The sequence below is a fragment of the Ursus americanus genome, chromosome 9 (genome assembly GCF_024610735.1).
Source record: "Ursus americanus isolate L20-20 chromosome 9, mUrsAme1.1.p, whole genome shotgun sequence".
Lineage (NCBI taxonomy): Eukaryota > Metazoa > Chordata > Mammalia > Carnivora > Ursidae > Ursus > Ursus americanus.
The window spans coordinates 2,609,339-2,630,961 of record NC_142135.1 but is presented as its reverse complement, the minus strand read 5'-3'; the positions used below and the strand labels follow the sequence as shown (position 1 = coordinate 2,630,961).

General features: G+C 58.5%; 1 protein-coding gene across 1 annotated transcript in view; it reads right to left on the bottom strand.

Moving 5' to 3' along the window:
- Positions 1–21,623, bottom strand: part of LOC123779695 (maestro heat-like repeat family member 5) — a 67,872-nt gene that overhangs the window by 6,165 nt on the left and 40,084 nt on the right. Inside the window, exons 16-25 of the mRNA XM_087864561.1 lie at positions 21,300–21,435; positions 20,835–21,007; positions 16,776–16,930; positions 15,895–16,050; positions 7,573–7,732; positions 6,039–6,220; positions 2,912–2,914; positions 2,488–2,625; positions 1,926–2,040; positions 948–1,091 (exon numbers count right to left, since the gene is read on the bottom strand). Of these exons, the coding sequence (XP_087720687.1) occupies positions 948–1,091; positions 1,926–2,040; positions 2,488–2,625; positions 2,912–2,914; positions 6,039–6,220; positions 7,573–7,732; positions 15,895–16,050; positions 16,776–16,930; positions 20,835–21,007; positions 21,300–21,435 (1,362 nt within the window). The remainder of the gene's footprint in view (positions 1–947; positions 1,092–1,925; positions 2,041–2,487; positions 2,626–2,911; positions 2,915–6,038; positions 6,221–7,572; positions 7,733–15,894; positions 16,051–16,775; positions 16,931–20,834; positions 21,008–21,299; positions 21,436–21,623) is intronic.

Genomic DNA, 21,623 nt, shown 5'->3' with positions numbered 1-21,623 from the left:
CAGTGGAGATGGGTGTGGGCATCTTGCCGCTGTCTTGGGTGTTCATGTGGCCCCTGGGGTGGATGCGGGAGGCGAAGGCCACGCACCTCCGGGTCAGGTGGGAAAACCTCTCTAACCCGACGTTTCTGCTGAATGACAGTAGCCCCTGGCAGGTCCCACGCCGGTGCCAGGGATAAAAGGCTGCAGCCCATGACAGCAAACGGCTGGAGGGGACGGACCGCTGTGCCGCACACGCTTGGACGCAGCATGGCACTCGTGAGCAGCTGCTGTGACCACTCCCGTGATACCGAGATGGACACTGACTCAGGCCCAGGCGCTGAAGAAACGTGCAGCTAGAGAGTGCTGGAGTGTGGATGGGGTGGACCTGGCAACCTGTTGTATCACCGGGCGCTCCACCACGGCTTGGCGCCCTAGGAGCCCACAGCAAGGGCGACATCAGGAGCAAGTGGGAGGGCCAGGTGCACTGGGGACTGTGTCTCGGGCCTTCTCTCCTGCCTCTTTGCTAACGTCCCCAGCTGTTCATCAAGGGATGTGGGCTCTTCCAGTGATGGGGGAGCCGGAAGGGGATGGAGAAGATGGGTCACCGGCAGATGGTGAGATTCTCAGGGCAAGTTCCTCTCCACGGGCCAGCCTTGGGAGCCACCTGGTGGGCCCCTCCTCAGCCCCTGGAGGTCTGCAATAGCGCTGTGTCTCTCCTGGGTTGGAGGAGACAACATCCCCGGGGAACAGACACTTTACCCCCCGACACCCTGCTGAGAGACCATCACCAAACCCACTCTACAGATGAGGACACTGAGACCCGGACAGGGGGTCATGTGCCCCAGCTACACTGCGGGAAGGGACAGAGCCAGGATTCCAACCCAGTAGGCCTGTCCATCCCCCATGCACCCCGCTGCTCTGCTGGGGCTGTGTGTGTGTGACAGCGACAACGTCCCTCGGGCCCTTACCTTCTCTGGGTGGAAAAGGATGTTTCCTAGGCCCTGCAGGCTCCACACGCGGATGTCGGGGCTGGGGTCCCTGAGGCTTCGGGCCAGCACAGTCAGGGCGGCCTGTCTGGGGAGCACGTCCAGCAGGGCGGGGCTGTAGAGAAACTGGGGCAGGCCCCAAGGGCAGGCGGTCAGGCAGGACACCTCCCCTTGGAGAGCCTCCGTCTGCGTCTGGGAGCAGGGCTCGAGCACCAGGGTCTGGCCGGGGTTTTGCGGAGGGCACGTGCTCAGCGCTCTCTGGGTGTCCTGGTTAACAAGTATTTGAAACCCACTTCCAAGCTGGTTTGACTCCTCAGTGTGCGACTGGGGAAACCCAGGCCCGGAGGGGGGAAAGGGCCTTGCCTGGTGTCACACAGCAAGGCTGGGGTCAGCGCATAGCAGTGCCCTGGCTCATGGGACACCTGGGGACGGAGCCCCGTTGGGAGGGGCGGGCTCAGATGTTCCTCCTGGTGGGTGGGATGGGGAGCGGCACCCGGCCTTGATGTGGGGTTCTCCCTGCTGACATCTGCTATGGAGGTGCCTCATGAGCCCCTGCACCCCCTCCCCGAGCCCCGCCACGGCCCCAGCCTCAGTGGCAAAACCTGCGTGTCACACCCCTGCGCCTCTCCTGTTCCAACCAGCGCCCTCTTGGCCTCACAGTCCCTGGGGCGGACCCGAGCCCAGCTCTGCCTGGCCAGCCAGCTCTGTAGGGGTCGGGCCAGGGAGGGAGGGGTGGAGAGACCGGTTCTTCCAGGCCGCAGGCTGACAGGGGCCTGAGAAGCAGGGGACCCAGCCAGGAGCCCCGGAGTGTGGACCGGCCTGGAGCCAGAAGGGGGAAGGAGGGGGTAGAACGGTCGTCTGGAGGCGCGTCCGTCCAGGCAAGGTCCTGATGGGGGCCCCGAGGCAGCTGGAGGAGGAGGCTGTGTCTGAGGGGCTCCCTCTCCCTGCCCAGGCCCTTACCTCGGTGAGGATGAGGATGGCCGCCTTCCTCTCCCGCTCCTCCTTGCTCTGCAGGCTGGGCAGCAGCTGTCTGGTCACTGCCTTGATCTGCTTGCAGCGGTTCTGCACCATGGCCCTGGGGCGAGGGGAGGAGGGCAGGGGCAGGGTCCAGCGTGCCGATGTGTTCCGGGATCCACCTCCCCCTACCAGCGGCCCAGCAGGGGCTGCATGTGGGCGGGCACCCGTCGCTGTGAGTGTGCGACGCCCCTCTGCACCCCTGGCTGCCCCCTGGCTTCCGGGCTGGGCTGGGCGTGTGGGAGGCAGAGGAGCGGGCCCCTGGGCACCTCCAGCCGGTATGGAGCTAGTGGCAGATGCCCGTATCCACGGGCTCCCGGGGGCTGTGCGTGCGACCAGGCGCAGGGCACCGCCTTCCACGCCTGAGGACGTGTGCACGCGTGTGAGTTCCTGGGCTGTGCTCACGGCGGGGGGGGGCCCTGGAGGTCACCGTGGTCGATATCCCCAGATTCCTGGACAGGTGGTGGCCTGGGTCAGGCCCTGTCCCCTGCCCTGGCCCCACTCTTACCTGGCGAGGAGACCCACGCCCTGTGGGTAGGTGTGGATGGTGGTGAAGAGCTTCCAGGCGCCCTGCAGCTCCAGGTGCGCGAAGTCCTGCCAATGCCCCGTGGTGGACAGCAGGCTTTTCAGCGCTTCCAGGGACGTGCTGTGGGGGGACAGGGGGGTCACCGGGCCAGCCCTGACCCTGGGGAGGGGGCCTGCTGCCCTGGGTGGAAAGGAATGTTTTCTGCAATGGCTGCACCATTTTACACCCTCACCCATGGGGGCTGTTTTTTTAGGTGGCCGTCCTCCCGTGAGCGCGGGTCTCTTGTGTAGCCAGCATCTGCCGCCTTGGCTGCGTGTGCAGATGAGTGAGGGGAGCAGGGAGGGTGCAGGTGTGTGAAGCCTGCCGTGGGCACCAAGCTGGGCATCCCGAGCATTGTCTGTCTGACCTGCTGATGCCTCGGGCACCGGCCGCTGCTGTCCCCAGCAATGCCATGTGGACACGAGGCCCCAGCCTCCTCTTTCTGGCCTGGAGTCCAGATGCCCTCTCAGGAGTCCCCCAGTCACATGTGAGCCACGGGAGGGCATCACTGGGTCCCCCTCACCCGGACATTGCCCACTCTGGCCACCTATCCCCAGTGCCGATCAGACCCTGCCACTCCCTCTGCGCAGAGCCCTCCATGGCTCCCCACTGCTCTGGTGCAGAGGCTGATTTCAAGGCCTCCTTCCTGTTCCCTCCCTCATGTCCCCTCCCCCTAAGGCTCTCTGCCCTCCCTGCCCCCACCCAGGGACGTCAACTGTCAGTCAGGTCTCAGCTCAGAGGCTTGGTCCTCAGGGACCACACGGCAGGTGGCGTGCTCCGGGTCATCCTCCGTGGAGGTGGTGACCCTCAGGGCCTTTGCGGTGTGTCATCTGTCCATTTGTCATTGGGCCGTCACCTGACCCCCATCTGCATGTCTCCGGGGCTGTGAGCACCCGAGCAGAGGGTCCCATCTCTGGTGATTGGTGTGGTCTGGGGCACAGCAGCCCAGTCTGTCAGTATTGAAGTGTTGACGTGGGGACACAGTGGCCCCTGCAAATGCTGACAAGGGTGCCATCCGTCAGTCCTACTTCTCTTTCCTCCAAGAACTGTAGGGAGCGTGGAGCAGGGGTGGGGGCAAGGCTGAAGCCAGGGGCCAGGGGCTGGGGGCGCCAGGAAAGGGGTAGGGCTGCGGGGACCCCAGGTGGTAAGCGAGGACAGAGGCTGGCACAGAGAGCCATGTCGGCCCCTCCCTGCTCCGGAGTCCTTGCTGGGTCACCACCCAGCGTCCGGTGCCACCCCCGTGTGGTGACAAGCCCTCTGAGGCCCTGGGAGTGGCTGCCAACTTCCCCACCACCCCTGACCACTTGCTGGTGTGGCTGCTGGTTGGTCTGCCCTTCCTGTGGGCCTTTCTGGGTTTTCCTCCGGGCCAGGTGGGACCCAGGTCCTGTCCCTGCTCCAGGGATGGTGTGCGAGCCCGGCCTGGGCAGTTAGAGCCCCACACGCCCCTGTGGCCCAGGTGATCCGTTCAGGGGTGACCATGTGACCCGAGACGGGCCAGTCAGAGCCAATGGACTATGCCTGGGGTGTGAGTCTGTCCCTCAGTTCCTGGGGTTGCTTCCCTTCTCCCCGGAAAGGACTCACCTGGAGGGAGGCCTGGCAGCCGAGGGGAAGGAGGGAAAGGGCTGGTGCTGCTTGAGCCTGTCCATCCAGCTGGTCAGAACAAAAGGCTCCCCAAGTACCCCAGTGAGATGGACGGACACCTGTGCTCCCTAGGAGTTTCCATTCCACAGGGTGCAGATAACAGGTGTTAGACAATGCTGGCCTTGGGAGGGGAAGGGCCGAGTGGGAGTAGGACCACTATTTTAGAGAAGGTGTTTGGAGAGACTCACAGGAGGTGAGAATATTTGGGGGAAGAGCATTCCAGGAAGAGGGAGCAGGAAATGCAAAGGCCCTGAGGCAGGAGCTGCGCTGGGTTTAAGGAACAGCAGGGAGACCTCTGAAGCTAGAAAGGGCAGTGTGAGGGAGGGGTATGTGGCAGGAAATGAGGTCCTGGAGGCAACAGGGAGCCAGACAGAGGCCTCTGGGCCACTGAAAAGATCTGGCCTTTTCTGACTTAAGTGGGGAGGGGCAGGGAGGCGTGGGGCCATGGACATGCTTTGAATGGCATCTGGGCTGCAGCGTGGAGGGCAGGTGAGCAGGGTGGGGATGGGGGGAAGTCTGGGAGATCAGGGAGGCTGGGCACGTGCGGGCAGGCTCAGGGCTGGGGGAGCAGATGGGTGGAGACAGTTCACTGCAGCCCCTCCTGGCCCTCCTACGTACGTTCTGGGAGGAGAATGTTTTATTAGCTTATTAGGGAAGATTCATGCATTTTGCATGGTTGAGCTGAAGAAAAAAGGAACTTTATGCACATTCGAATTCAGAAGCAATATGAGAAGAAGTGACATTTTTTTTCCAGTGACGCGCCTTGGGGAGAGCTGTTATAACCGACAAATTACGTGAAGCACATCATAATACAAACAAATGAAAAGAGTCGGCCCCAGCGGTTTTTAAAGACTAGCTTGTTGGATTTCTCGAGACATGACCTGGCGCAGAGGGAGGGCAAGCCAGCCAGTCTGAACGGTGGCTGAGTGCAGCAGGGCGCGGACCCTCCTACATGGGTCCTGTCCACACTGCACAGCGGTGGGGGGGGGGCAGATGCTGCAACTGTCACGTCAGGGCACAAATGCACCAGGGTCAGAGCCTTGCTCAAGGGGACCTGGAGGGTCTCAGCACTGGCCAGGGGCCGCCCTGCCTTCCCACAGGCTCCAGCTCAGCAACCCATGGGCATGCTGTGTCTCTCAGAGAAAGCCTCTGAGCTTCTCTGAGCCCTGGTTTCCTTATGTGTATGATGGGGAAGACAGCATTCATCTCACAGAATTCCTGCAAGGACCACATTCAGGGAAGATGCGGTGCCTGCTGTGGGCAGGTGGCAAGTGCTGTCCCATGAAGTCCGCACAGGCCAGCAAGCACGGAGCGGCTCTGAGGCCAAGCGGCCCTCGGGAGCACGAAAACAGGCCCCGTGCCTGCCCCGAGTCCCTCCGTGCTGACTGCTGCATGGGCCTTGCTAGTGTTTGGGGGTTAAATCGTGTCCCCCTAAAAAGCTATGTCCAAGACTTAAACCCTGTACCTGTGAATGTGCCCTTATTTGGAAACGGGGTCTTTGCAGCTGGAATCTGGTTAGATGAGGTCCATAGAGTGACCCTAATCCAGTATGACTGGTGTCCTTATACGAAAGGGAAACCGGGACAGAGACACGCAGGGGAGAGCAGCAGGTGATGAGGGAGGCAGAGGGGGGAGCAACATGTGCAGGCCGGGGAGCACTGGGAGAGGAAGAAGCCAGGAGCGTCCTCCCTACGGGCCTCAGAGGGAGCAGGGCCCCGCTGACACCTCGCGCTTGGACTCAAGCCTCCAGTGCCGAGCCCACAAGCTGCCAGTGCTGCTGCGCTCTCAGCCCCAGGGAGCTGACGCCGTCTTTGCCCACATCCCTGCTGGTGGAGCCTGTACTCCGGCCTTACCTCCGGGGGCTGGGCATGGTCGCCTTGGGGGCCTCCTGGCCGGGCTGCGGCTCCTGTGGCAGGTCCAGCTCCAAGACGTAGTGCATCTGGGTAAGGAGGGCCAGAAGCAGCTCGGGGTAGGCGTCCTGCATGGCCTTTTTGAACTCTCGGGCGAACTGTAGCTCGTGCAGGGTGTTCATGGCCTGTCGGGGGCAGGGTCACATCTGACCTGCCCTCCCTCCTGTCACAGCCTCCAGGACCAGGGCCCTATCTCTGGGATGTCCCTCCGGGGGCCCTGGCCCTCTCGGCTCCCTCCCTGGACCTGCTTGCAGGCCTGTGCCCTCCGTCCCAGCACGTCCGGGGACACCACCCCCACCCGCCTGTCCCCAGTCTGCCATCCGCCTGTGTCCAGCCCCTGCTGCGTAGCCCAGGCAGCAAGGCTGCGTGGGTCTGTGCTCCCCGTGGTACCGTGGTACTGTCAACACAGAGGTCTCTAATGAGTGACAGCCAGGGGGGACAAATGACCCCCGGAAGGCGGAGCTACCAGACAGCAGCCCTGAGGCTTCCGTGCCTGTTGGAGCACATGGTCCAGAATGTTCTTGGGGAGGGGGGACAGCACTGGGAAGTCATGACAAGGGCAGGCCAGGGCTTGGGGTGTGGTGGGACACAGAGAAGGCCACCCTGTTGACCCCATGCTGCTGTGTGGTTTCCGATAGGAAGGGCCCACATCAGCGCGGGGCAGGGGTGTTCAGAAGGACAGAGGACCAGGCACAGAGACAGGGTGGAGCTCCCATCTGCTGCCATGTTCAGCCATCACACACCTGTGCTCAGGCAGCAGCCTGTCTGGGGGGCTCCGGGTGGGGAGGGGCTCTGGGGGGCTCTGGGCCGCTGCTCAGGGGTTTTTGGGGTGAGGGTGTGTGTCTCAGCCTGGAAAAAAACGGGGTCGGGCCACAGCTGCTGCCTCGTCAGAGTCCAGCCAAGGACAGGTGTGGCTGTGTTAGGACTGAGCCCCCGGCTCCCGTGGCCGTGGAGGGAGGAAAGCTGGCTTTGGGGGGGGGGTGCGGTTCCTACAGGAGGGTGCAGCTGCAGGAGGCAGCCCCCAAGATTCCCCCAAAATCTACAAGCCCAGGCCCCAAGTGTGGACAGAGGGGCCCACCATTGTCCCCACTCTTCCTCTGCTGGAACCTGCCTCCCGAAGTTCCAGTGCTCTGAGGCCACCCACACAGCGGGTCCCGCATCCTGGGTACGCAACACGTGCCTGGTCTGGCCTTGCAGGACCACTACTGTCCCACTGCATGGGGGCGGGGGTAGGCTCTGTAGCAGTCTGAGCCCTCAGCCAGGAAGTGGGGGGCTGGGCCTGTGCGGTCAGCCCCTGCCCGGCAGCCTTGGAGGCCCCTGTTGGGGGGCTTCCACAGCCTGGCCCAGGGCTCCCCCTCCCTGGGGCCTGGCGCCCCATGGCTGCGCCGATGCCGCCAGTGCTGACGTGCACACGGGAAGCCAGCCCCCACGCGGGGGCAGCTGGGGCGGCGTCCAGGGAGCGACGGCAGACACTCACAGCGAGCGAGCGCAGGCAGGGCTTATCCTTGAGCTGGGGGCTGCCGTCTCTGGCCCCGGCAGGCAGCGGCCGCTCCTGCAGCCAGGCCAGCAGCATGGCCAGCACCAGGCGGCTCACGGGCTGCTCAGCTCCCAGGGCCCTCCACGAGCGGAAGGCGTGGCTGCGGGCAAAGAGGGGTCATGAAGGCGGCCCCGCTCGTGCTCAGCCGCACCTGCAGGCCACCAGGGCCTCAGGGGCCAAGGGAGGAGGCTGGGCTGGATCCCACATGGGACCCTGGCTGTGGGGAGCCCCTGGGGTGGAGGAGAGCCCTCGAGGGGAGACTGGGCAGCAGGGACAGGAGTGCGTGTGGTCTGTGGGACAGGCGGGAGATGGCAGGCCCGCCGCCCTGGTCCAGGCGCCTGGGTCTCCTCACTTCCAGGGTCTGTCCTCCAGGCTCCCTGCACCGCAGCTAGAGACTCTCTGTCACCCTCAATGGCTCCTAAGTACTGACAGGACACGTCCAGCTGACCCCTGCCCTCTGTCCTCTCCTGCCTTTGGGCCTCCACGTGTGCCATTGTTCCCTGGGCTTAGGGCAAGCCTCCCCACCGGGCCTGCGCCCATTCTGCCGTTAGCATGTCTGCCCAGAAGCCAGCCCTGGCTGCCTCCGCCTAGCCGGAGTTTGCTGGGGTCCAGCTTCCAGGCCCGCCCTGGGTCAAGTGGAGCCATCACCGGTGTGCATAGAGCTTTACAGTGTCCTTGTGCTTGTTTTGCAGATGGGGAAACTGAGGACTGATTGGGCCCTGCCTTGTGACCAGGGAGCTGGGGCTAGTGTTGTCTTTTCACTTGGTCCATGGACATGGGCCTCTGAGTCCTGGGGAGGCAGGGGCTTTGGGGCTCCCGAGATGTCGGTGACCCCGATGGCCCTCTGTTTTCTGTGCTAGGTGGCGGTCTTTGGGGCCAAGTACTGGATGGAAGGGGCTGGAGGGGCATGGGTGGGGACTGCGAGGTCACAGTGGGGGCCTAGATAAACCCCCATCCCAGCTTTAGGACAGACTCTGGGCCAGGTAGGCACAGCAGCTCTGAGGACTCTGAGACTAAAGAGCGGGGCCTCTGTTGTCAGAAGGACCTGGGCCTGAGTCCCTGCTGTGCCATCACAGCTGTGCGACCGTGGGCAGGTCTCCGGGAGTGGAGGCTGCCTCAAGAGGCTTAGTGACACGCTTCTCCAGGAGCGAGGGTGCCCAGGGGCCGGGGTTTCTCCTCTGCTCTGTTGGCATGTGTGTGCTGAGCCCCCTGTCATGCGTGGGCAACCAACTCGGGGACGGAGCAGTGACAGAACCGGTAAAGTCCTGGCCTGTGTGGGAGTGACCCCTAGGGTTCGACTCAGCCAGCAAACGAGGGTGTGTCAGACTAAGTGCATAAAGCAGGGAAGGGGAGGAGGGAGGGGGATGGCAGGAGGGCGACGGCGGGAGGGCACATCTGGGCTGTGGTCAGTTTTCAGTGGGACAGCTGGGAAGCCTTCACCAAGAAGGGACCCAGCAAAGACCTGAGGAGGTACGTGGGGACGCATGCTGCTCTGGGGGAGGGGGAGAACCTTCCAGCCCCGACACAGGGCCGATCTTGGTGTGGTCAGGACCCTCCTCAAGGAGGGCCAACGTGGTCGGGGAGGGGAGGGTGGGGCTGGGGGAGGAGGACGGCGAGGTCGTGGGGCCTTGTTGGCCACTGTAAAGGTTTTGCCTTGACTTTGACTGAGATGGGCCTCCGGAGGGTCTGCAGCGGAGCAGAGACGTGGTCCGACTTAGTCCTAACGCCTCACTCTGGCTGCTGGGAGGGAGGGGATGGACACGGCTGGGACTCCGCGTGAGCCGGTGATGTCCTGACGGGCAGGAGGAGCTGCAGGACTCCTTGAGGCTGGGTCTGGGTGTGGGGAGGACAGTCAAGGTGGCCCCGAGAGCTCTGGCTTGAGAAGCTGGGGGGGTGGCATCAGCACAGGGAAGCCCACGAGGACAGGTTTCGGGGGGCGGCCAGCAGTGTGGTCTGGGAGTGTCCAGTGTGGAATGCCTCCCGGACACCCACGTGCTGCCTTCCGGCGGGGGCTGAACTTTCGGGAGGCATCTGTATAGGTGCTATTCAAAGCCACGGAATGGAGGTGGAGCCCAGGGAGGTGAGTGTAAGTGAGGGGAGCTCTGGGGACCGAGGCCCGTGGGACTGAGCCCTGTGGCGCTGTGCTGAGAGATTGGGAGACAGGCGGAACCAGCGAGGAGGCAGAGCAGGGGCGGCCGGGAGATGGGGGGAGAGTCGGGTGAGCATGGGCTTCTGGGAGACAAGTCAAGAAAGTGTTCTGGAGGTGACCGTGGTTGCCAGGAGAAGACTTGGAGGACCCCGAAGTGCATACTGCGGAGGAGTGGAAGCCGGTCTGAAAGGCTCCCTCCTGTATGGCTCCAAGTCCACGACCTTCTGGAAAAGGCAAAACCACGGGGACAGTAGAAGATCAGTGGCCGCGAGGAGTTGGGCGACGGAAGTTTTATCTGGCAGTGACCCTACTCCGCAGGACACGCAAATGGTGGACACATGGCGCACTGTCCCAGCCCACAGGGTGTACGGCACGGGGGGCGAGCCCTGCCTAGCCGTGGGCTTCGGATGGTGACGCTGCATCGGTATGCAAACACCGCCCCACGCAGGATGCTAGCCGAGCAGGACACGGGCGGGACCGGGCAGTTCGGGTTAATTCTTCCATAACATACAGGTGCTCCAAAAAAGAAAACCTATCAGTTAATTAAAAATAAAAAGGGCTGGGAAGAGATGGGTGATGCTTTACTAAGGAAAGAAAAGCCGGTGCTGCTAGATTTGTTACGACAGAGAACCCGCATCTAAAAATCTCGGTTAATATTGGGTCAGAGGAAAGAAGTCTCCAAAGATGACAAGAAACGCCATACTCCTCAATACAATTACAAAAACTACGAGGAAATATTTTTAGGAATATGTTTAGTTGCAGTAAAACGAAAAAGAAATGAAGAGGGTGATGAACCTTGGAGGGCGTGGGCAGGGGCTGGGGACTGGTGGGGCTCAGCCCTGCCCTTAGCTGGAGGTCATGACCAAGATCTTGGCTTTCTTGCAGGCAGTGGCCTCGCCGGCGTGTATCTGATTACTAAAGGAAATCAGTGCTGTAAGAACCAAAGACAGGCAGGTCGTGCGTGCAGTGAGGATGGACAGCGGGACACGCCGTGGGTTATGCCCACACTGGTGGGGTGCAGCTGAGGGCTGACCCAACAAAGTAGTCGCCAAGGGTAAAAGAGAAACACGGGGGAAAAAGGAAGAAAACTTGGCAAGCCAAGCGTAAGGCCATGTAGAAATGCGAAATGCAAAGGGCCAAGGGCAGCCGGGCAGGTGTTGAGGAAGGAGGAGCGGGGAGGCCGTTCTGTATCAGGTGCAGAGAACGTGTATGATGCTACAGGAATTAGGACCTCGGGTGTCAGCACGGGGACAGGCGAGTGGAGCACTACTGAGCCCAGGCACAGACCCTGCCCACGGGCACTTGGCCGGGAGGTAGGGAGCATCCCGAGCTGCAGACCCGGGGCGGGCTGGTCACTGAAGGATGCTCGCGGCTACACAGAGCTGGAGGCTGACCTCGCGTCTGCACCAGCCTCACTTATGGGGCGGCTGGAGACCTGAGTTCGAAAGGCAATCACTGGAACTTCTGTAAGATCACATGTGGGAAGGACTGAACCTGGAACTCCTTTCATCAAAAGGCACATTCAGGGAGTGAAAAGACAAGCTGCAGAGGCAAGGAGATACTTTTCACACAATCAACAAAGGCCTTGTGTCCGGATAACGTAAAGGATTCCTGGGAATGGATAAGAAAAGAGAGACAACCCAGTAGAAGGATGGGTTGGAGCCTTGAACAGATCACCAAAGAAGCTATTGCAGTGGCCCCGTGCTCAGCTCCGTTATTTCATTAGAAACATGCAAATGAAATGTCACAACGCGATTCATACCACCAGGTTGGCTAACGTATCGATGAGCGCTTAGAAAGTGGGGCTAAGTGTGGATGAAATGTGGAGCAACAGGAACTCCCAAAATATCCCCGGCGGGAGTGCCAGGTGATGCGAGCTCTTTGGAAAACCATTTGATGCATCTGTTGAAGTTGGGTATGCGCAGATGTTTGCGTCCTGAACACGGCCCCGGCGGAGACGGAGTGCTGATGCGCGTCGGGGCGCGTAGGCGCAGACCCCAGCAGGGGACAACCCAAATGTCCGTCTGTGGCAGAAAGGGTGACCGGCATTCACGAGATACTAAACGGCACCAAAAATGAATGAACTGCAGCTATATGTAACATATTGGCATGAATCATAAACACATATTGTTGAGGGGAAAAACGCCACGTAACAGAAGAATACTGGCAGAGTACCTACTACACCGTTCTGTTCATAGCGCTGGGACACGCCGTGTTGTCTCAGGGGCCGCTAAGAAAGAAACATTATTGCAGGTGGGAAGCTACCCCCATCACCGAGGTGGGACCCCGAGTGCTGCACGTTCCGTGTAAGGACGATGATAACCAACCCACCCACCTGCACAAGGGAACGGCCAGGAAGGCCGCCAGCCTCGGTCGGAGCGCTGGGTGGAAGGAGGGGCTTCTCCCGAGAGTCTGAATCACAAAACCTGTCTTGGGGTCTGAATTCACACCACAGCGTGGCTCAAAGAAACCCTCGGGCACAGACTTTTAAATCTGAAGTGGTCCCAGGTCGACAGTGTCCCTGGGTGACCGAGGAGCCCACATAAATCCAGCGGTAAGGCACCCTCAAGGTAACATGCATTCCTGTCTAGGAAAAATGTGCTTCTTAGGACGGAGGAAACAAGGTATAAACTGCAATGCAGACCAAGGTGAACTACAGACTTCTGGGCAGCTGAAGACAACGGTGGCCTCCAGAGTCCCCACCCTTCAAGTTTCCTTGACAAAGCACATGGATCAAGAGGGAGGGGAGACTGTGACCTCAGAGGATACCCAAACTTCAACATCCCTGTAAGCAGACAAGAGGAACGTCTGTCGCCGCCTGCCCGGGGCTCTGGGGCAGATGAGACAGAGGACGCTGCAGGGCACGGGGGACAGGAGCCAGAGGCAGGGCTCAGAGTTGAACCACTCACCTCCAGGAAGATCAAGTCCATCCCCAGTCTGAAAAGAGGAAAAAAAGAGCACTGATCACAGGAAAGGGGTGACGAGCTGGTCCAATCTGAAAGGCAGCCTCCAAGATGCACAGCTCTGGGGAGAGAAACAGGGGAAAAAGAGCCAGGTGCCTCTGGAGATTGGGTGGTGACAGGGGCAATGCGGGAGAGGAAAACGGAAGGTCCTGCAAGAGAAAAAAGAACCAAAGAACTCCAAAAAACCACCCCCCAGCTGGAGGACACACGACCCTTTCACCTGCCACCAGACAAAGGATCTGCCAAATCCTCTAGACTTTGCTTTGCTAACAGAAGAGGGTGCCATTGAACTTGAAATCCTGTAAAACACTGTAGCAGCGTTTGATGGGAACAGGAACAAAATTAACAGATCCACCGAGTTCTTGCAAACAACAACAACAACAACAACAACAACAAACCCAGAAAAAAAAAAATCAGTGCATGACCACAAAGGAGCCGTTCCCCTCCAAAGCAGCCAATGCGCAGACAGCACTCCGGACGATGTTCCTCAGACTCCAGCAAGACAGGAAAAGCCACCTTGAATTATCACTTCAAAAAAGAAAAAAAACCCCCAAAACCTCAGTAAGGAAAGTAAAAGAGGGTTGACTGAGCTCAGAAAAGAGGTGGAAGAAAGGACGAAATTATCTCAGAAGTGGAAAAAATGCAAGATGCCCAAGAGGAATGATAAGACATAAGCCAAGAGGCATGGAGGAAAAGCAGAAAGACGACCGCGAAAGGCGTGAAAAGGATGACAGAGAAAGTACTGGAGATCGAGGACGGGCAGGAACAGCACTGGAATTACTAGCAGCTCGGAAGGACAAGTGCAGCAGGGGAACCGAACGAATGTTTCAAGCTATCACCCAGAGAACTTTCCGGAAACAGCAACGATAGCAACAGAAGGCCTTAATCTACATATTCAAAGGACCTACGAGGTCCCAGGGAGAACGAACACAGAATGATCAACGCTGAGACATCTCTTAATAAAACTGTTCAATTTCAAAGGTAAGTGAACACCCTCCAAGGTGTCCAGGCAGAGAGACCTCTTCCAGACGCAAACATCTTGACAAAGGCAAAAAAAAAAAAAAAAAAAATCATGATCATTAGACTTTTCGATAACAAAGCAAGGTGACAATTGAGCTGCATTTGAAAAATACTCAGTAAAAGCAAGTGTGAACCAAGGATTTTATGTCCAGCCAAGTTGTCCTTCAAGCACACAGGATCCCCTCGGGAGCCATCTGTCGGAGCAGGTCTGGTCCAGCGCGGAGAGGACCAGAAGCCTTCAGCTCCAACGGAAGCTTATACAACAAAACAGGGACCGAGGGCATTAAAATAGGCCCGGAGCGCTAGCCTAACCACTGCAAAAATGCACCTCTTCTTGAATTAAAAACATTAGGGATCAAAGAATACACACCCTGTGGAAAAGGAAAATAACAGAGCACGGGACGACGTGCACACAACTGTGGGGTGTTAATGACAGAGCGGAGACCACCGTCCAGCCGAGCCAGTACATGTGAAGGAAGGATTTAACTCCGTTATTAGAAGCCACGGGCTTGCAGTCCGGATCACACGTCAAATCCAGGCTCTGCTGGGTGTGAGGTTACAAACGCAGACCCGGCAAGAGGGGAACACGAAGAACGCGGAGGTGCTCCTGTTGTCCTGATGACACAGAAGGTGGAATCCGAGCCCGAGGAGCATTAAATGGGACAAGGCCGGGTACTTCTCAACGCTAAAGGTCACAGTCCCTGAGGAAGGGACACGTTTGCACAAAGAACATGACAACCACGTATGACGTAAAAACCAAAAACCGCAGGCGCAGAAGGGTCTGTGGATAGAAATGCGTTAGTAATGACGTCAACGTGCCGTTCTCAGTACGCGACAGAACGGAGTGGACATCCGTGAAATCAGTGAACAACACGGTCCTTCAGGCACATCCGTGGATACACATCGAACCCTCCACCTGATGGAGAAGACACCCCGTCTTCTCAAGTGCTGGTAGAACATTCACGACAGTTGTTCAAAAGGTCAGCAAAGCCCATAAAGCAGAAACATTACAATGGCATTCTCGGATCCCAATGCAAAAAAACTAGAAATTATAGAAACAAAAGGGCCCTTCCGCATGGAAATCAGAAATCTTTCTGGAAACGAGTCTTGGGTGCTGGGAGCTTGTGGGAGTTCTCTTCCGGGGGCTTCTGATTTTTCCGTGGAATGGGAGAAGGTTGGCGGCAGAGGGAGGGGGCAGTGTGGAGGCAGAGAGGTGTGTGGCTGGGAATTCAAAATGGGGAGCTTTAACTAGAGGGAGGTTTTGTAACAGGAGGGACGAGGGACTTGGGGTATGTCCAGGGAGTAACTAATGCTGGCAAGGAAGGGGGTGCAGGTGGCTGAGGGATGCTGAGAAGGTGTGTGGGTGGTGGACTGGAGGCCGTGGGGGGCAGAGGCTCACGGGGGCACTGGGGGAGGTGAGCTGTAAGGTGGGGGGAGGGTGGAGAGAGATGTTCCAGATTGGAGGTGTCCGAGCTGAGAGATGACAGTGGGGGTGGGTGGCTGAGGCAGGACGGAGGACAAGACTGCTGGGAGAGAGGAGATCCAGGCACTGAGAAGTGGGGCTGCGGGAAATCCCCAAGATTCAGACAGGGGGAGTGAATGAGTTGGAGTCCGTGAACGGAGCGACATCTGCAAGGACCTGGTGGATGCATAGCTGCGGGGTACAGACTGAGCTCCTGGGGTTCAGAGCTGGGCTTTTGGGGAGGAAGAGGACCCTAGGCCATTTCCAGACTCAGGGGTCTGAGGGCTTCATGAGAAAGCCAGCCCCACCCGAAAGGACTGTGGTGACCACTGAGGGTGGGGGAGGCAGAAGAGGTCCTTGGAGGATCAGGAAGGATGGCAAGACTTTGGCGTCGGCTGGGGTCTTGCCGGGTGCACCTCGGGTCCTGGGCACTCTCCCCATGAGGTGACAGGTGACGGAGGCTGGGGCGGGGGTAGAATGAATGGTGAGCGATGCCTCCCCAGAGCCTGGCTCAGGAGATGTGCGATAAATGACCGGGTATCTGGGCTCCCTCCCTGCTCCCAGACCTGTGGGGGTGCCTGTGGTCTGGGAGGGGGCAGCCAGAGGGCAGAGCTGGAGGTGGAGGCCCCGCCCCTGCCTAGGGGAGGCTGGAGGGTGGGGCTGGGCACCTGTCCAGGGGTATGGAGAAGTCCAGGAAGGTGGCCACCAGCTCTGGCGTGTGGCTGCGGGCTAGCAGGGTGATGGCGTGCAGGGCGTTCTCCCTGGCTTGGGGGATGCGGATGGAGCACAGCTGCAAGTGGATGGCCCGGCCCAGGTTGGCAACCTATGCGGGGGGCAGAGTATGGGGGAGACGGCTGGTCTGAGCGGGGAGGCCAGGCCCTGCCCAGGGAAGTCTGAGGGAGGCACTTCCTTGCCCTGGAGGCCCAGACTGAGCGGAGAGGCCCCACCACCTTTCGCATGGCATGTGAGGCCCTCCAACTCTGTCCGAACACTGCCCAGTCCCTGGAAGGCTCCGACACACCCGCCTCAACATCTCCCAAGCACACCACTTGGGCACACGCTGTCCTGGGGGCCTACAAGGCCCCTCCCTGTCCACTTTCGGTCTCTCTCGCTGCCCGGGTCCAGTGTCACCTACCTGGGGCTTCCTTATCTGCAGGACTTGGCATCCATCATCCTGTTTCAGGGGGCACCCCCACCCCACTGGGGGCACTTCATTGTCTTTGCATTTCCTATGCTTCCAGTCCTTATCTGTGTCTGTCCCTTCCATCAGACTGAGAACTTCCAGAAGAGTCTGTGCCTTCTCCTCTGCCATGTCCTACTCCAGAGCCTGGAACAGCTGCTCCGTCCATGCAGGGGTGCCCCACGACCCTGCAAACACCACTCAGGGCCCCAGGACTCCTGCTTGGACCATTCATTCATTCAGTGGAACCTGTCGGGGTAGGGTCTGTGTCTCCTGTATCAGGCCCAAGCCCCAGGGTGCTGACTGCCGGGCGTCCATCCCTCTGCCCCCAGACCTGTCCTGGCCCACCCTCCGCGGGTGCCCCAGCCCCTCACGGTCTCCAGGCTGGCCCCGTGCTCCTCGATGGCGGTGAGCAGCATGTCGGCGGCCGCCTGAACGCGGAAGGGGCTGGTGGAGCCCAGGCCGTCGACGGCTGTCCAGATGAGGTCGGTCAGCTCTACCGTCGTGAGCTGCTTCATGACCTCCTGTGGTGGCAGGAGAGGAGAGGAGGCAGCTGTCACCGCGGGTCGCAGATGCCCAGGTGTCTGCCTCCTGCCCTCTCTTTTCCCCTCTCCACGGCTTCCGGCGTCCCACGTCTCTGAGCCCGTCCAGACTTCTGAGCTGCTCCTCCGGAACCCCCACACGTGTACCCCATTTTGCAGGTTGGCTGCCTACATATCTCTCTGAGCCAACCATGCACGACCCAGGCTCAGGAAGGGAGAGCACGATGCCCGTCGTAGGGCAGAGGCACAGCTCCCGTCCTCACTCAGACCCCAGTGCTTGTCCTGGAACTTGCCTGGCCTGGCCAGCCTCCTCTCCTCCCCGCCTCTGCCATGTCCTCACCTCACGGGCTTCCTCATGTGTTAGCCTCCACCCAGCTGGGTGCTGCCCATGCCAGGCCCTAGTCCTCACCTCACGGGCTTCCTCATGTGTTAGCCTCCACCCAGCTGGGTGCTCCCACGCCAGGCCCTAGTCCTCCTTACAGCATTTTAATCAAGAGCAATTGAGCTTCAGAGCTGTGAAGGGTCTTCAAGGTCACCTGGACCAACCCCCAGACCCAGAGAGGTGCGTGGGCACCCTCCCCATGGCAGAAGCTAAGTCCAGAGCCCACGGCTCCTGTCGCATGGTAGGGCTTCCTTGAGTCCGACTGCTCTCTGCCCACGTTCTCCCAGGGGCACCTCTAAGTCTAGATCATGAGCCACTAGGGGGAACGAAGAGGGGCTTGGGGAAAGGCAACGTGGGGGGTGGGACCCCTGCTCCATAGCCACTGACTACAGTCTCTGAGAGGGAGGGCTGGGCCAGCCTGGGGCCGCCCGGATAGAACCTTCTGGAAAGACTTAGATTTTTTTTGCCCAATATGGTAGCCATAGCTACATGTAGCTATTTAAACTTAAACTTAATTGAAAAATATAAAAACTCAGTTCCTCAGTAGCACTAGCCACATTACAAGTGTCCAGTAGCCATATGTAGCCAATGGCTACCTTGGTAGTGCACATAGAGACACTTCCATCCCTCCAGAAAGTTCTATCAGAAGGTTCTGACTCAGAGCATCTGATAATCAGAGGAAGAGAGAAGGCTGGTGACTGGGATCCTGATAGAAATGTTCAAGGATATTAAGGGTGGTAACGTGGTTCTTTGCACGTTAGGGTATTTGTTGAAATGTTTGAAAGTCTGTTAGGATGTTTATACTTATATTAGATATAAAATAAGTATTAAATAACGTTAGAATATTTATTAGAATAATTTTTCTAGAATTTTAGTAAAATGTTTGTGAGAATATTAGGATTAGTTGTTGGTTCGAATGTTCAAAGTGATTTTAGTGGAATATTTGTAGTTCATAACAACTTTTAAAAAAAGAATATTAAGCTATTATAAATCTGGTTAGAACATGTGTTAGAAGAATACATTTCAAATTGTTTTCTAGGGTGCCTGGGTGGCTCAGCCTTTAAGTGTCTGCCTTCAGCTCAGGTCATGATCCCAGGGTCCTGGGATCGAGCCTTGCATCGGGCTCCCTGCTCGGCAGGAAGCCTGCTTCTCCCTCTCACACTCCCCCTGCTTGTGTTCCCTCTCTCACTGTCTCTCTCTGTCAAATAAGTAAATAAAATCTTTTAAAAAAGTGTTTTCTGAAATGTTAAGTTTTGGTTAAAGCTCTAGCATTGAGATGTTTGTGAAGAAATGCAACTTGGAATGGTGGTCAGATTCTCAGAATCCCAGAATACTGCAATCTCAAGATTGGTAAATACCTGGGAAATGTCTTACTTTAACCCAGGACATGAATAAATGTGAAATGGAGGTGGCAGTAATAGTAGAGATGGTGGTGGTGGTGGTGGTGACGATGGTGATGGTGGTGGTTGATAATGGTGGTGATGGTGTTGATGGTGATGGCGGTGATGACGGTGGTGGTTATGGTGGTGGTGATGATGGTGATGGTGGTGGTTGATAACGGTAGTGGTGATGGTGGTGATGATGGTGGTGGTGATGATGGTGATGGTGGTGGTTGATAATGGTGGTGATGGTGTTGATGGTGATGGTGGTGATGATGGTGGTGGTTATGGTGGTGGTGATGATGGTGATGGTGGTGGTTGATAACGGTAGTGGTGATGGTGGTGGTTATCCATGGTGGTGATGTTGGTGGTGATCTGTGGTGGTGCTGGTGGAGGTGATGATGATGGTGATGGTGGCAGTGGTGGTGGTGATGGTGGTGATTGTGGTGATGATGGTGATGTTGATGAAGGTGTAGTGTAGCCAAGATCACAGAGGGAATCAAGGACAGACTTGGGGACAGAATCCAGGTTAGTTCTCCATTCCAAACCTTCCCAGATCCACCATCACTTGATCAGAAGACCCTCCCATCCTCTCTCCTCTCTGTGCTCCTGTCCATCACTGTGTCTTGTTCAAGGAGAGAGCTGAATGCCCATTCCCTGTGTGCTGAGACAGGGCAGGATGCAGAAGGCCTACTCAGTCTATCTGGGAGCCTGAGTGTTTAGTATGGAAAATCTAAAGCCCTGGGGCCCCTTCACCACTGGCTCCCTCTGAGCTGGTAGCCAGGGAACCCTTCTGCCCTGCCCCACCTCTGCCCCCAGCCCAGGTTCTTTGGCATAAACTGAAGCCAAGCTAGGCTTACCCATTCTGGGACTGAAGACTTGATGTATTGGCCCCGGGGCTTTGGATTTTCCATACTCAACCTCTAATCGACTGCAACACTGAAAGCTCAGTGCAGGTGCAGAGAACACAGTGCAGAGAACACACGTCAGCCGGGACAGGATTCAGAACTTGCTGGGGTACTTAGGAGCTGCGTGCAACCACTGCTTCCTCATTTGGTTCAATTTGGTTTAACTTAATGGGTGTGTATCAAAGGCTGGCTCTACCACCAGGCCCTGCACCGGGGACTGGCAGGACCCTGCTTCTGGCCTGGAGGGCTCAAGGTCTAACAGGGGAAGACTGACAAGCATGCCATGTACAGGAGTCTTCATTAGCCATGCACTCAACACCAAGACTGGGTGAGCAAAGTCACCATGTAAGAGTCACCACAAACTGACCACTCAGAACATGAGGCCCCATGAAACATGGCTCGTCCCGTCAACACCAGCTTAAGCCCACGCTCTGTGTCCCAGCCTTGCTCATGTCCAGAAGAGAACACAAGTCAAATCAGGCACAGAATGTCACAAAGTTATGGGATCTCATTGGGGTGACTGAAGAGACATTGGGGAACTGCTGGGCTCCCCCAGGTGGCTGACCAAGAAGGATCTGGCTGAGGTAGACCAGATGACAGTGCAAGAGAGGACATGCTCTGCCTTCACAGGAGGAGGGTCTGGCTTTCAGAGGATCGAGAGAGGCCCCTTGGAAAATGAGGGATGTGGGGATATTTCTGCAGTGTGCTCATCTTGCAAAAAAGCAGACAAAGGGCAGGACGTCGTATGGTGCCTCGGAGAACACCTACCATGGGAGCATCCTGAAAGCACCATTTACTGGGTGCTTGTGCTAGCCAGCACCATTCTACCCATTTGACAGAGGAAGACAGAGGCTCAGAGAGGAGAAGGGGCTTGTCTAGGTCACAGAGTCAAGAGGGACAGAGCTGGGACTCAAGTCTGGGCTGCTGACCTCAGGGTCAGTCCTTGGCCCCTCCCTCCAATTCCCCCTCCCCCAACTCCCCAGTCCTGGGCCAAGGGCCAGGGACTTCTCCAAACACTCTAAGTGAATCACCAGAGATACAGGTGAGATCCCAGCCTTGGTTTTAATACTCACACCTGGCCCAAGCTCTGACCCCCTGGGTCCAGCCAGGCCACGCCAACAGCTGGAAGCCCTGTCAGAGGGGAGGTGGTGGGGGTCAGAGCAGAGCATGGCCAAACCTCCCCACCCGGACCCGCCCACCATTCTAAGGGCGTTGACCTTGAAGATTTGGGAGCTGCCAAGCTGGAAGATGCCGTCCTTCGGGGATGATATCTCCTCAGAGGTCGAGGGAGCTGTCTTCTGGTCTCCGCTGCTCCAGACGGGAGCCCCATCCACGCTGGCCTGGGAAAGCTGCTCGGGGGCCTGCACCTCTACCTTCGGAGTTTCCCGCACTGGCCGGGGGTGGGAGTGGGTGAGGGTGAGGGCAGGGCAAAGGTGGGCTCGGGGTCTAGGATGGGACAGGAGGAGTCAGGGCAGGGTCATTGGTAGTCAGGGTCAGGCCTGTGCCCATCTGGGGATGGGAGTCTGAATGGACCTGGGGTGGGGGACATTCCAGGGCTGCGTTGCGGTTAGAAGTGGGCTTAGGGGAGGGTCTGCGGTGGGGTTCGGGAGTGTGGGCGTGGTTTCAGCTGAGGCTGTGGTTGGGTGGGAGTGGGTCCACTGTGGTGGCCCTCAGAGGCTCACCTCTCGGGCGTATCAGGAGCTGGTAGAGGTGGCCCACCCCTTCCAGGCTGGAGTGCTGGGTGGCCCTGTCTGGGTCCTGGCACAAAATCCCCAGCATGCCCACCAGCTGCCCAATCCGTCTGAAGTCCTCTTTTGGCTGTGGTGAGAGAATGCGAACTGGTGACCGCAGACCCTGACGTGAGCCTCCGTCCCGCTGCACACTCACCCCAGCAAGGCTGGCATCAGAAATCCTCCCTCCAACTGTGTGGCAGGGTTGGGACTCAGCTCTCAGGACCCCTGGCCCAGGCTCTGCCCACCCAGCCTGGCCACTACAGTCAGCAGCCC